Below are 12,991 nucleotides of genomic sequence, written 5' to 3'. Positions count from 1 at the left end.
TGTTAGTCCCTGTCAGGCTTTTCTGTCCATGGGGATTCTCCAGGCAAGAATACTGGAGTGGGCTGCCATTCCCTTCTCCAAGGGATCTTCCTGACCCAGAGATTGAACCTAGGTCTCCTGCATCGCAGGCAGATTTTTTACCATTTGAGCCTCCGGGAAGCCCCTGGATCTGCTGAGAGGCATGAAAGAAATAATGAAGGTGGAGGGTCTAATGTGAGGCCTGGCGCACAGTAGGTGTCCGAGCCCCATTGTTGTAACTGACTGTTATTATTACTATTATTTTGTGGCCCTGCCATATGGCAGGTGGGATCTTAGTGCCCCAACCAGGGGTCGAACCCGTGCCCCCTAAAGTGGAAGTGTGGAGTTTTAACCACTGGACCACCAGGGAAGTCCTTATTATTATTATTATTAAAATGACCAGGTTACCCCACTGGCAATCACAGGACCAGACCCAAGCAATGTTTATTACATTTCTCAGGTTCCTGAGGGCTAGTGGGTTGCAGCAGAAAGCAAGAGGCCCAGGCATGAACAGCCCCCAGTCCTGAGGGTCCCAGAACCAGGGCGAACCTAGCAGTACCCAGGGGCGAAGGGTGGCGGGGGGCGGTACTCCTCGGGGAGAGAGTCCTGTGGTTCTTTCAAGTCTGCTGGGTCTGGTTTGGACGCCTGTAAGGACAGGACCCTCACTACTGTCTGATGCCAGTCCCTGACCCTCGAGGTTGCCTCGCTCCAGCTGACCGACCTTGAGGTTTTCCTGGAGGGGCCCTGTCTGTCTCCGGGAGCTTGGGGCTGTGGGGGGCTTGCGAGGGACGTGGCCACCAAGGGGTCCTTGTCGACGTTATTTTCCCAGGCTGTGTCACCTGTCCCAGTTTCCGAGCTGTCGGTCACTGATGATGAACTCAAAGCCGCCAGGTGGGATTTCAGCTGCTTCTGGACCTTCTTGCCCGTCTTGGGGAGCATTCTGAGATTCCTCCAGAGTTTCTGACAAGCCTCCTCGAGAGGACCCTCCGTGGATGAACCTTCCGTCCTTGCCGACAGCTTCCTTTCCTTTGACCGAAGGAGTAGGCCTGGCTTTGCAGAGGCCTGAAACAGAGAACAGGTGAGACCTGGGGCCACCGCACCCACCAGAGCGCTGAATCTCCCCCAGAAACTGGGACCTGGGTCCCACCCAGATGCCCCAGTATGGAGAAAGATCCCAAGAGAAGCCCCCCAAACCTGACCCCACGCCCCATTCTTTCTGTCTCAGTAAAGGGCTTCACTATCTCCCCCAGCATGCAGCAGACTTTTTCCATAGAGGTTCAGAGAGCCAGTATTTTCCGCTTTGCGAGTCCGATAGTCTGTGCTTCATTACTCAGCTCTGCTGTTGTGGGAAGCAGCCAGAGATTATGGTCAGTGAGCCAGCATGTCCATGATTCTTTATGGACACAGAAATGTGGGTTTCACCTAATTTTCACAGGTCATGAAATACTATTTTTCTTTTGATTTCTTTCAAACATTCAAAAATGCAAAAGCTGCGCTTAGCTCATGGGCCACACAGAAGGTGGAGAAGGAAATGACCACCCACTCCAGTATTCTTGCCTGGAGAATCCCATGGACTGAGTAGCCTGGAGGGCTACAGTCCATAGGGTCACAAAGAGTCAGACATGACTGAAGTGACTGAGCATGCACGCAGGCATGGGGATTCAAACCATGACAATGACCTTCCCTGCTTACCCTCCACCTCTAAGTCATTGGCAAGCTCCACCTTCAGACACAACTTAGGGACTTGAACAACAACTGGATCTAATCGTCATTCTAGTGACTCTCCTCTGACAGCTGTGGGTTACCTCTGCCCCTGCCTCCTGCCACCCACCTCCCACTTTCCAGATTGGAGATGCCACCTTTCTGTCACACACCTCCTTGAGTGGGGCCTTGGGATAAGAGGAGGGAATCTGATGTTCGCTGAAGCCAAGAGCAGAGCTGACGGCTTCCTCAGCCAGTGCATTGGAGTAAAGGAAGAGATCTTCATAATCCACATTTGCTGGATCCTTCTGCAGGGCAGAGGGGACCTATAGCTCAGTCCCAAATAAGGGGACAGGGATGGGGCTGGGGTCCTATCCCACCCACAAAACTTCCCACAGCAACGACTGAGGGCTAGGCTCTGCCCTCTGGGCCTTATAAGGACTATGCCACACTCACAGCCAGTTTCTGAGGGCCTAGGCCACACTCATCAATTCTTGTAAGGAGATATTCCCCTCCCACAGCAGTTTCTGAGGGCCTAGGCCACACCCATCAGTCCTTATAAGGAGACGCACCCCTCCCACAACAGCTTCTGGGGGCCTAAGCCATGCCCACCAATCCTTATGAGGAGATATGTCCTTCCCACAGCAGCTTCTCAGGGCTAAGCCCCACCCACTGAGGCTTATAAGGAAATATGCTGTTCTGGTAGGTCAGCCAAAGTTATACCTGGTACATGAACCCCTGTAAAAAAAAACCAGCCTGGGGACCCAGGGAATAAGTACCAGGAGGGGAGGGGCCCCAGGGGAACAGGGACTGCAAGAATGATGGGCTCTCGAGAGGCAGAGGGGGCATGCAGGAGCAAAAGATTCTGGGGGGCTTGGCCCTTGGGGGTCTCAATCCTCACCTGTCGGCAGGACTGCATCAGCAGGTCCCCATGTGGCCGCAGCGGCTGCTGCTGATAGAAGGTGACCAAAGCATCTAGAGAGTCATGGACCCTCTCTTCCCCAGGGATCATGAAGCTCCCATCATCCAACAGTTTCACCATGAAGTGGTGGCAGCAGTTCTGAGCTCTATGGAGACACGGTGGGAACTAGGCTATCCCATTCTCCATCATATGGTTCCGAACCCAACCCCTCCTTTTCCTCCACCCCCAGCTCTTGAGCTGGCAGCATCATGGCTGCAGCCCACTGCCTAGATTCCCTTCTAAGTTCCTTCACTCATCGGCCATGTGACACCTGGCAGGTGGCTGTGCTGTGCCTCGGTTTCCCCCTCTATAACAGGAGGCTACTCAGGCCTTCCTGTGAAGATGGAAAAATCTACTGCAGGTAAAAGCTTAGCTCCATGCCTGGCAAGGGTAACTGATCAATAGAAATGACAATGAAAATTGGTACAGGTACTCAATAAATGTTATTAATGAATGCATTTGTTGATTGGCCACTGTGTGCTTACTGGGCTTCCCAGGTGGTGCTACTAGTAAAGAACCCGCCTGCCAATGCAGGAGGCATAAGAGACATGGGTTCAATCCCTGGGTCAGGAAGATCTCCTAGAGGAGGGCACAGAAACTCACTCCGGTAATCTTGTCTGAAAAATTCCATGGACAGAGGAGCCTGGCAGGCTATGGTCCATAGGGTTGCAAAGAGTTGGACACAATTAGAGTGATTTAGTATGAATGCACGGAGAAGGCAATGGCACCCCGCTCCAGTACTCTTGCCTAGAAAATCCCATGGACGGAGGAGCCTGGTAGGCTGCTGTCCGTGGGGTCGCTAAGGGTCGGACACGACTGAGCGACTTCACTTTCACGCATTGGAGAAGGAACTGGCAACCCACTCCAGTGTTCTTGCCTGGAGAATCCCAGGGACGGGGGATTCATAGGCTGCCGGCTATGGGGTCGCACAGAGTCGGACACGACTGAAGCGACTTAGCAGCAGCAGCAGCAGCATGAATGCAAGCATGTGCTTGTTAGGTCTTGTTTAGTCCTGACACCAAGACTCTGAGTTAACTTTAGCATTTTTATGTTAGCGACGAGGACCTGCAAGGAGGCATAGAGAGCGAGTAACTTGCCCGAGGTCACACAGCGTGTTGAGTGGCAGCCTTGGGCTGCCTAAGTGACTGAAGGTGGAAGCTTTTCCCTCTGTGGGTAACTCTGTAATAGGACATTTAAAAAATTCCTTTGGAAAAAGGAAAATTCTGTTGACCTGCAATCCTTTTGAAAAGTAGTTTGTGCTACTAACTCCTCTAACTGAGATGCTGGATCAGGCGTTGAAAACTTAGGGCGCTGAGCTGCCCTGGTTTTCCGTAACATGTCCCCAAGGAAGTCAGGGAGTTGCCATTTATTTATTTATTTTTAAGTTAACTTATTTAGTTATTTTATTTTTGGCTGTGCTGGGTCTTCTATACCGGGCAGGCTTTTCTCTAGTCGCGGAGAGTGGGGGCTACTCTCTAGTTTTGGTTCCTGGGCTTCTCCCTGCAGTGGCTTCTCTTATTGCACAGCGCGTGCTCTAGAGCTTGGGCTTCAGTAGCTGTGGTGCTCAGTAGATGTGGCTCCTGGGCTCTAGAGCACAGCTGTGGGGCATGGGCTTAGCTGCTCCATGGCATGTGGGATCTTCCCGGACCAGGGATCGAACCTGTGTCTCTTGCATCTCTTGCATTGGCAGGCGGATTCTCAGCGACCAGGGAAGTCCAGGGAGTTGCCATGTAAATGGCTGGGGAGAGGGAGTTAGAGGAAAGGCAATAGCTACTCTTGGGTCTCACGCAATCCCTGTTATCACACAGTCTCAGTTACCATCAAGCCCAAGTCTGCTGGTTACAGCCATACCTGCAGCCACCCACTCTTCAGTTAGATTCTACCAGACGCTCATAGTGATTGCTCACTGAGAAGCTGTGGTATGAAGCATCCATGCCCCTCCAAGTAGGCCCCAGAGTCCCCCTGCCCCACCCCTAGCCCAGGCCTTACTTGTAAGAGAGTGTGTAGCCCACGTGACTGTGACTGACCCTGATGAGGAAGGATCCCAGGGGCTGTGACTCCAGCAAGTTCTCAGCATCCCTGGAAAGCAAATGCAGGGAAGAGACGGATAAACATACTGGCCAGACATTTGGTACACCAGTCATCCCAGTAGTGGCACCTCCTGAGCCACAGAGGTCTGTGCTTTTCTTTTTTTTCACAATTTTATTTATTTTAATTGGAGGATAATTGTGGTGTTTCAGTTGCTCAGTTGTGTCTGAGTCTTTGCGACCCCATGGACTGTAGCCCACCAGGCTCCTCTGTCCATTGGATTCTCTGTCCACTGGAGAATAATTACTTCACAATATTGTGATGTTTTTGCCATATGTCAGCATGAATCGGCCATAGATATACATGTGTCCCCCATCCTGAATACTGCTCCTACCTCCTTCCCCACCCTTTCCCTCTAGGTTGTCACAGAGCACCAGCTTTGGGTGCCCTGCTTCATGCATCAAACTTGCACTGGTCATCTATTTCACATATGGTTTTCCATTTTCTAAGTGAACAAACAGCTTAAAAGCACTTCTTTTCTTGGTTGTTTCAGACCTTGGGATATTCAGAGACAAGGCTGTTCTCCCAGAGGTGGTAGGAAGTCTCTGATGACCTTGACCATCTCTCTCAGCCCCTGCTTGCCTTCCCAACAACTGGAAGCTTTGGGTAGCTCAAGGTGTCAAAGGTAATAAAGCAGGAGCTATTCTCAAATGTTTTTGATTAAAAATTTAAAAAAATATATTTTTATTTATTTATTTGGCTGTGTTGGTCTCAGTTGCAGCACATGGGATCTTCCATCTTTGTTGTGACCTGCGAACCCTTTAGTTGAGGCTTGTGGAATCTAATTCCCTGACCAGAGATTGAACCTGGGCCTCCTGCATTGGGAGCGCAGAGTCTTAGCCATGGGACCACCAGGGAAGTCCCCAGATGCGTTTGATTTTAAATCCAGCTTTGTTTTTCATTAGCTGTGTGACCCCTGGGGAGGGTCAGTCCCTTTCTGACCTTCAGCTTCCTTAAGGGGAAAGTAAACCCTAACTCCCAGGGCCCGTGGGAGGACAGATGAAATGCACATGGTGTGAGTGTGGGAGCTGCCAGCTGGTAGAAACACATAAGGTGCTCACTATTATTATTACTATTATCTTGGTTCACACCTAGTGAGAGGTAGCCTTCTAGGAGACAGAAGGGGGATTTTGGACCTGAGCTATCTACTACAGTGGAAAAGGCAATGGAAACCCACTCTAGTATTCTTGCCTGGAGAATTCCATGGACAGAGGAGCCTGATGGGCTACAGCCCATGGGGTCACAAAAAGTCGGACACGACTGAGCGACTAACATCTACCACAGAGGCCACTGGCCACATGTGGCTGCTGAGCACTTGAAATATGGAATCGAGATATACTAAAAGCATATAATACCTGCCAGATTTTAAGGACTTAGGGCCAATTAGATGTTGAATATACTGGTTTAAATAAAAAATAAGATTAAAATTAATTCCACCTCTTTCTTTTCAACTCTTTTAATAAAGCTACTAAAATGACATAAAATTACAGTGTATGGCTTACATTATACTTCTGCTGTGCACCCCAGAACTTAGAAACCATGCCCAATTCCTCCTTTCTGTGGCTTTCACAAGGTTTCCTCAACTTCCTACATTTAGAATGTGGCGTTAAATGTTCTTTTCACTGTTTATTTACAGCCAGCCCCTGGGGGTGACTAGGTGGATTTGTTCGTGTCCTAGGAGCTCAGTCGGATGTAGAAAGTGTATTCTGGCTAAACCCTGATGGACCGAGAGCAGTTGTTTGGGGGGCACTGTGTTAAGAAAGATTCTGAAGCTGCATTTCACCATCACTGACTCAGTGAGGTTGCATCCCTGCCTGAGCGAGGTGAGGGGAAGGGGCCTGTAAGGTCCCAGGCAGGGCCGCTCTGGTGGTCACGTGTCTAGAGAGAGCTGAGGCCCAGTAACTTGCCCAATGTTGCTCAGTGAGTCCACGGAGGAGGCAGAATTTCACCCTCTTAACTCACTTAGCATAGCTGAGCCCAGGATCCTAAAGTCAAAACCTGCCCAGGGTGGGGGTAGCCCAGGAAAGAGGGTGAAGGGCAGGGTGGAAGGTGCGTCTGTGTCCTTACTCTCTTGAGATGGCTCCGTGGAACCACTCAGGGACCCCTGCACAGGTCAGCTGGTCCACCTGCGTCTGCACGAACCAGTCCAGTCGTGGAGGCAGTGGTGGGGGCAGCCTTCTGGCCTCAGTCATGGCTTCCAGGGGTGAGGGGTGACCTGGTGATGGGAAGGAGGAAAGCAAGTCAAGCATGGTCCACTTCCCACCTTTGCTTCATTCATGCAGTTCCTGGTGCCTCCTCCTGTGAGAAGTCCTCCAGGTTGGACAGAGCAACAGGATTGAAACTGACTTGTTTCTTGAGCACCTCCTCTGTGTTGGCACTTAAAGAACATTCATTCACTGACTCATCCCCCAAAACCCCTCCCAAGGATTCTTCCTTTTCCTTTTATTCTTACTATGTGTGACATTACTACAAGTATTAGAAAGCCCCTTTTATATATATATGTACTTAGGTTTAGAGCTTCCCTGGTGGCTCAGTTGGTAAAGAATCCACCTGCAATGCAGGGAGACCCCGGTTCAATCCCTGGATAGGGAAGATCCTCTGGAGAAGGAAATGGCAACCCACACCAGTATTCTTGCCTAGAAAAATCCCATGGACAGAGGAGCCTGGTGGGCTACAGTCCATGGGGTTGCAAAGAGTCGGACACGACTGAGCAACTGAAAACCACCATTTAAGAACCGAGCTTGTGTCAGTCAGTCATGTCTGACTCTGTGACTCCATGGACGGTAGCTCCTCTGTCTATGGAACTGAATGGAATTGGATGGAATTCAGGATTCAAGGTAAGAATACCGCAGTGAGTAGCCAGTCCATTCTCCAGGGGATCTTCCCGACTCAGGGATTGAACCCAGGTCTCCTGCATTGCAGGCAGATTCTTTACCATCTGAGCCACCAGGGAAGTCCAAATTTATGTAAAGGTTAAGTTAAGTAACTATCACTTTCCCAGGAGGGATGTGGAGATGGCAAAATAGTAAGTGAATGAATGAAAATAGCAGGTACACAGTGGGTGTCGTAAGCGTCGCCATGGTTTCATTAAACACCGCAGAGACGTGGCCCCAAACCGTTGTTTCTGCCACTGTGTCACCAAGGGTGGTGGCGAGAGATGGCACATCTATAACTTGACAAGTGCATGATTAATTCACACACATTCTCAACAGTTTTAAGCTCAGGTACCAGTGGACTTCATGAGGCAATGACACAGAGCTGGAAGCAGAGAAAAAAACAGCAGCAATTCGCAAAATGGTACTGAGTCAATGAAAAACTAGCCAAAGGATTGTGTCCTGTTTGGTTGTCCACACACGACCCTTCACTCTTATCCTTAATTCTGTGCCTGCGCTGGAGCTCAACCCTCCCCTGTCCTCCACTGGTCTGATTTTTCAATATCTCAGAAGGTCTTTGTTACCAAGCTGTTTCTACAGGGAGGGTGTGTTTATCAAACCAGTCAATATTGACTTTCTCTTGCCGGAAGACAAATGCCAAGCACACCCTCTGGGGAAGAACCTAAAGAAACTCTGTAGTGAGTGAAATTAAAGAAATCTATTCAGTTCAGTCGCTCAGTCGTGTCCGACTCTTTGTGACCCCGTGAATCACAGCAAGACAGGCCTCCCTGTCCATCACCAACTCCTGGAGTTCACTCAAACTCATGTCCATCGAGTCGGTGATGCCATCCAGCCATCTCATTCTCTGTCGTCCCTGTCTCCTCCCACCCCCAATCTCTCCTAGCATCAGACTCTTTTCCAGTGAGTCAACTCGTCTATTAAGAAATGTTTAATAAAGCGGGGTGATAAATCAACTGCGCCCAATCAGAGCCAGACAAACTGGGTTCAGGCCACAGCTCTCCCACTTGGCTGCTGTGTGATCTTGAGCATGACACTCAACCTCCCTGTGCCTGAACTGTCATCTGCCATTTGGGACTAATGATGGTAATTGCCTGAGAAGGTACAGTTAGCACAGAGGTCAGCACTGTATGCATATAATGAATATTCATGAATCCGGTAGTGATCTAGAATGAGGAATATTCACAGGCTTGTTTTTTTTGCTACCTGGGAGAACTCTTACTTATCCTTCAAGACCCAGCAAGAATATCACCCCTCCAGGCAGCTTTCTTGCCTCTTCTCCAGGACAAAGCCCTGCATCCATCTGCCTTCCATCTTTCCCACCATTCCTGTGCCTGGCTTAGCCTTGCCTCGTGGAACATGTGTGTCTGGTTCTGTCTCTCCCATATCAGGGGCTCTTGGGGGTCGGGTCCAGGGCTAGATTCTTTTGGATTTTTCTGGGTGCCCAGCATCACCTGGCACTGAGGGGGTGGCACAGGGGAGGGTGCAGGGTGGTGAGTGAAACACTAAGCTTCAAGCTCCTGACCGCGGTCTTGGAGCTTCCCCGCCTCCTCGCTGCCCACATCCTTGGTCTGCCCCACGCTGACCAGGCTCTCTCTCTCTCCTCTCCATGTCTCTGCCCTGGCTGTGCCCCTGTCAGGGATGCTCTTTTCCAAATTCCAGCTCTATTTCCAATGGTCACCTACCAGTGCCCCCAGAAGGCTCTTCCTGCTTCTCTGGACCCCGCCAGCCCTGGCTCTCCTTCTGGTCCAGCCTGGTTCCCATGTGCTATCTCCTCAAGGGTGGAGATGAGGCTGAGGCTCTTGGGGTTCCAGTCTCATCCAGCACGGGGTGGGCACAGAAACAGGCATGTACCTGGGAGACCCCTGCGAGGCCCAAGGCCCTCACTCTGGCTGTGCCTCGGCAACTACAGGAGCCTTGGGTTTCGGTTTAGGGTCTGCACGTCAGCAGGGCGGGGCACTCTGCCCCAAGTGGTTCCTGTTTCCTTAAGTAGGTGAGCCCTGGGCGGGGACTAGGACACCAACTGGCCCCCACCCCCACCCTCGGCCTCAGTCTGCGGTCCAACCAAGCCGCTGCACAATGTGCAGGTGGACGGTCACCCTTCCTCCATCCAGACCTTGACAAGTCTTTTTCCTTTTTTATGTATTTTTTGGCTGGGTCTCCGTTGCTGCACGTGGGTTCTCTCTAGTTGCGGTGAGATGGGGCTGCTCTTCATTTCGGTGTCTCTTGTTGCAGAGCATGGGCTCCGGGGCGCACAGGCTTCCACAGCTGCAGTGCATGGGCTCCGTAGTTGTAGCTCTTGGGCCTTGTGGGTTCTCAGCATGTGGGATCTTCCCAGACCAGGGACTGAACCTGTGTCCCCTGCACTGGCAGGCAGATTCCTATACACTGTGCCACCAGGGAAGCCCAGACCTTGACAGGTCTTTACTGAACACCTATTGTGTGCTAGATCCTCAGCGGACACAGAGGTGACCCCAAGACAGGCACAGGCCCTGCCCTCCAGTATTGGTAACCTGGCAAGCAACAAAGAGGAGTGAGAAATGATTCATGTCGTCGTTTTAAAGTGCACAGCCTACTAGGAAGGGGGAACTGGTGTTGCAAGAACCCCCAGAGGAGGCCAAACAGATCTGAGGAAGGGCTAGGGAGGGGCAGGTTGGAGTCAACTTGACTGGGGGGTTGTTGTGTGGAAAGAATGCTCTGGGCAGGGGCGGGGTGAGAACAGCACAAGCAAAGGGCCTGAGGCAGCAGGGCTGAGCCTGAACAGGCACAGGCCTCACTGTGTAAGCAGGGCGACACCACGACCTCCTCTGTAAGCAAACAAACAAATGGCACCCACTTAACGTTCTACTGTGTGACGGCACTGACAGCAAGACTAATGCAGCCCGGGCTGGATTCATTTCATATATTCATTATTAGTGTACCCATTTTTTTCTTCTGATTAAAAAACAACAGAACTGAGACATTTTGAGGGGCATCCTACACACACTATGGGCCCTGAGGGTGGGAACCCGGCCTAACGGATCAGCTAGCCCCACATGTGTGCTGGCTACCTCACCCCTCCCCGGCAAAACCACTTCCTCTGACCTTCTCAGACAGAAACGGCCCAGATCCCTGCGGCTGAGCTGGGGCCTCCCTGTGGACCTATCGCCCTGGTACAGCTGGTCTGGATGTAGATAGCTGCCCCCCAGTTGAAGGCTCCAGTCGGATTGCCCCCAACCCCGCTGGCCCCTCGCACCAGGGGCTGTGACGGGGGCGGGGGTGCCGGTCCTGGAGTCAGTCACGCTCAGACAGGAGGCGCACGGAGCTCGGTGTCTCACTCACTCGCTCACTGTGTGGATTTGCGTGAGCCATTTAGACCCCCTGTTTCTTCATCGGTGAAGTGGGCACAGGGACAGCCCTCCTTAGCCACGGGATAAGGCGCGACAACCTTGCAGCATGCATCATGGCATTCAATTAAGAGGAAAACGGGGACTCTTCACTGCGATTTGAGCTGATGCCTTTGTTCCCGGCTGAGGGAGAGGCGAGCTTGGCCTCCAGACTTCAGAAGCTGGGCTGCCTTGGGCAACTCACTTCACTTCTCTGATCCTCTACGCCTTCCCCGGCCTGGAGGATGGGCTCCCAGCCTTGAGGAGAGGAGCAATGCTGTAGTGGAGGTGATCAGAATCAACCAACAGACCTTTATCACAGAGAGTCTGACCATCGGGGCTCATTTACATGGAGCTCAGTCTCTAGAAACAGGTTTTCCAGTCCATCTCCAGGCCACCTCCCTGAGGTCCCACCACAAAGGGCACTACCCTGATGATGCTGACTGCATGGGGGATGTGTTCTTTCACAGACTAAGTCCTCTCCTGGGGCTGTCACAACAGAATCACCCCCACCTCTTGGTGACATCTCTGAACATGTGAATAGACACATGGCCCTCGGAGGAACATTCCAGAAGGGGACCACCAGCAGGGAGACAGTAGAGCTGGGGGGCTCTAAGACTCCTATCCACCCCCATAAGTCAGACCCTTTCTCTAGGATCTGGGATCCTCGCTGGAGGCCTCAGCTGGTGTGACATTCAGTGGACCCTGTGTGGGCTGGCTCTCTGGTAGCGGTGGCCACGAGGGAGTTTCAGCCCTGGGACACGCTGGGCTGTGGACTCGGGGCTGGGGAAGCCCTGCCAACGAGGCTCTGCCACCTCTGGCCTTCATGTGACTTCACAGTTCTTACGTTCGTGCTCCAGTGCCTCCACTCTATCCATTCATTCGTCGTTCATTCCACAAACACTGGTGAGCCCACCTGTGGGCACCACGCTAGACGCTGCTGAAGAAGACAAAACAGGTTCTCTTCTTGTCCTGCTGGAGCTCACTATGGTTCATCAGGAGACTGATGCCTCGCAAGTCCACATTTAGGAGAGGATGGCAGAAAACAGCAGGGGAAATGTCCTGGGAGAGGAACAAACTTGGCAGGCTTGCAAAGCAGACAGGCAAAGTATCCAAAAGGTGGAGGCAACCCAAACATCCATCAGCGGGTGAACATAGAAAAGACTGGTCCGGTCACACAGTGGAATATTACTCAGCTGTAAAAAGGCATGAAGTGCATGACTGATCCCCAAAACTTTATGCCGAGTGAAAGAAGCCAGATGCAGGTCACGCAGTGTACGATTCTATTTATATGAAATGTTCAAGGCAGGCAAATCCACAGAGACAGAAAGCAGATTAGTGGTTGCTGGGGGCTGAGGAATGGGGAGGGACTGCTGACGGGTAGTAGGTGATAAAAATGTTCTAAAACTGACGCTGTGACTCGTCAAAACTACCGAATTGCACGCTGTGGTGGGTGAATGGTGTGGTATATGAGTTACATCTCACTAGAGCAGTTACTGGGAAAGACACCGATGCTGGGAAAGACTGAAGGCAGACGGGGACGACAGAGGATGAGATGGTGGGGTGGCATCACCAACTCAATGGACCTGAGTCTGAGCAAGCTCCGGGAGATGGTGAAGGACAGGGAAGCCTGGCGTGCTGCCGTCCGTGGGGTCGCAGAGTCGGACACAATTGAGTGACTGAACAACAAAAGCTGTTATTAAAAAGAGCCAAGATATCATGTGTCTCAGTACGGGGGGAGATGGTAGCTGAGAAGCTGATTCTCCACCTGCCACCTCATCTTTAGAAACAAGGAAAAGTAATGACTCTCTGAGCAAGAGGCTGATAGAAGGTGGGACTGAGGAACTTAAGGACCCCACCTGACCTGGCTGGGAGCGACCGGTGGAAACCTGGGGCATTATGGAGCAAATACTTTACAGCACGAAGCTCTTAACTTGGATGACCTGTTCCCCGTTAGACAAGATGTA

The 12,991-nt window shown here is 51.6% G+C and overlaps 1 protein-coding gene across 2 annotated transcripts; it reads right to left on the bottom strand.

The window, feature by feature from the left end:
* Positions 1-431: 431 nt before the first annotated feature.
* On the bottom strand, positions 432-9,617 carry HSH2D (hematopoietic SH2 domain containing). 2 transcript variants are annotated; one of them, XM_055429677.2, is made up of 6 exons: positions 9,345-9,609; positions 6,836-6,983; positions 4,670-4,759; positions 2,621-2,786; positions 1,893-2,027; positions 432-1,080 (listed from the first exon to the last, which is right to left on the bottom strand). In XM_055429677.2, exons 1-6 carry the CDS (start codon positions 9,421-9,423, stop codon positions 568-570), a joined length of 1,131 nt encoding a protein of 376 aa, XP_055285652.2. In that variant the 5' UTR covers positions 9,424-9,609; the 3' UTR covers positions 432-567. The 2 variants fall into 2 exon arrangements, with proteins under 2 accessions (XP_055285652.2, XP_055285653.2); XM_055429678.2 differs by lacking the exon at positions 1,893-2,027 and having other exon boundaries at positions 9,345-9,617.
* Between the last annotated feature and the right edge of the window lie 3,374 nt (positions 9,618-12,991).

This window comes from Moschus berezovskii, chromosome 8, assembly GCF_049115385.1.
Source record: "Moschus berezovskii isolate FMDL1 chromosome 8, NW_MosBer_1.0, whole genome shotgun sequence".
NCBI classification, from domain to species: Eukaryota; Metazoa; Chordata; class Mammalia; order Artiodactyla; family Moschidae; genus Moschus; species Moschus berezovskii.
This window is presented reverse-complemented; position numbering and strand designations above follow the sequence as displayed.

Coding starts and splice junctions, on each gene's coding strand:
- HSH2D (XM_055429677.2), bottom strand. CDS start 9,423: ATGGGAACCAGGCTGGACCAGAAGGAGAGCCAGGGCTGGCGGGGTCCA. Junction 6,984..9,344: donor AGAGCCTTCTGGGGGCACTG/GTAGGTGACCAT, acceptor TCCCATCACCAG/GTCACCCCTCACCCCTGGAA. Junction 4,760..6,835: donor CACGGAGCCATCTCAAGAGA/GTAAGGACACAG, acceptor TTTGCTTTCCAG/GGATGCTGAGAACTTGCTGG.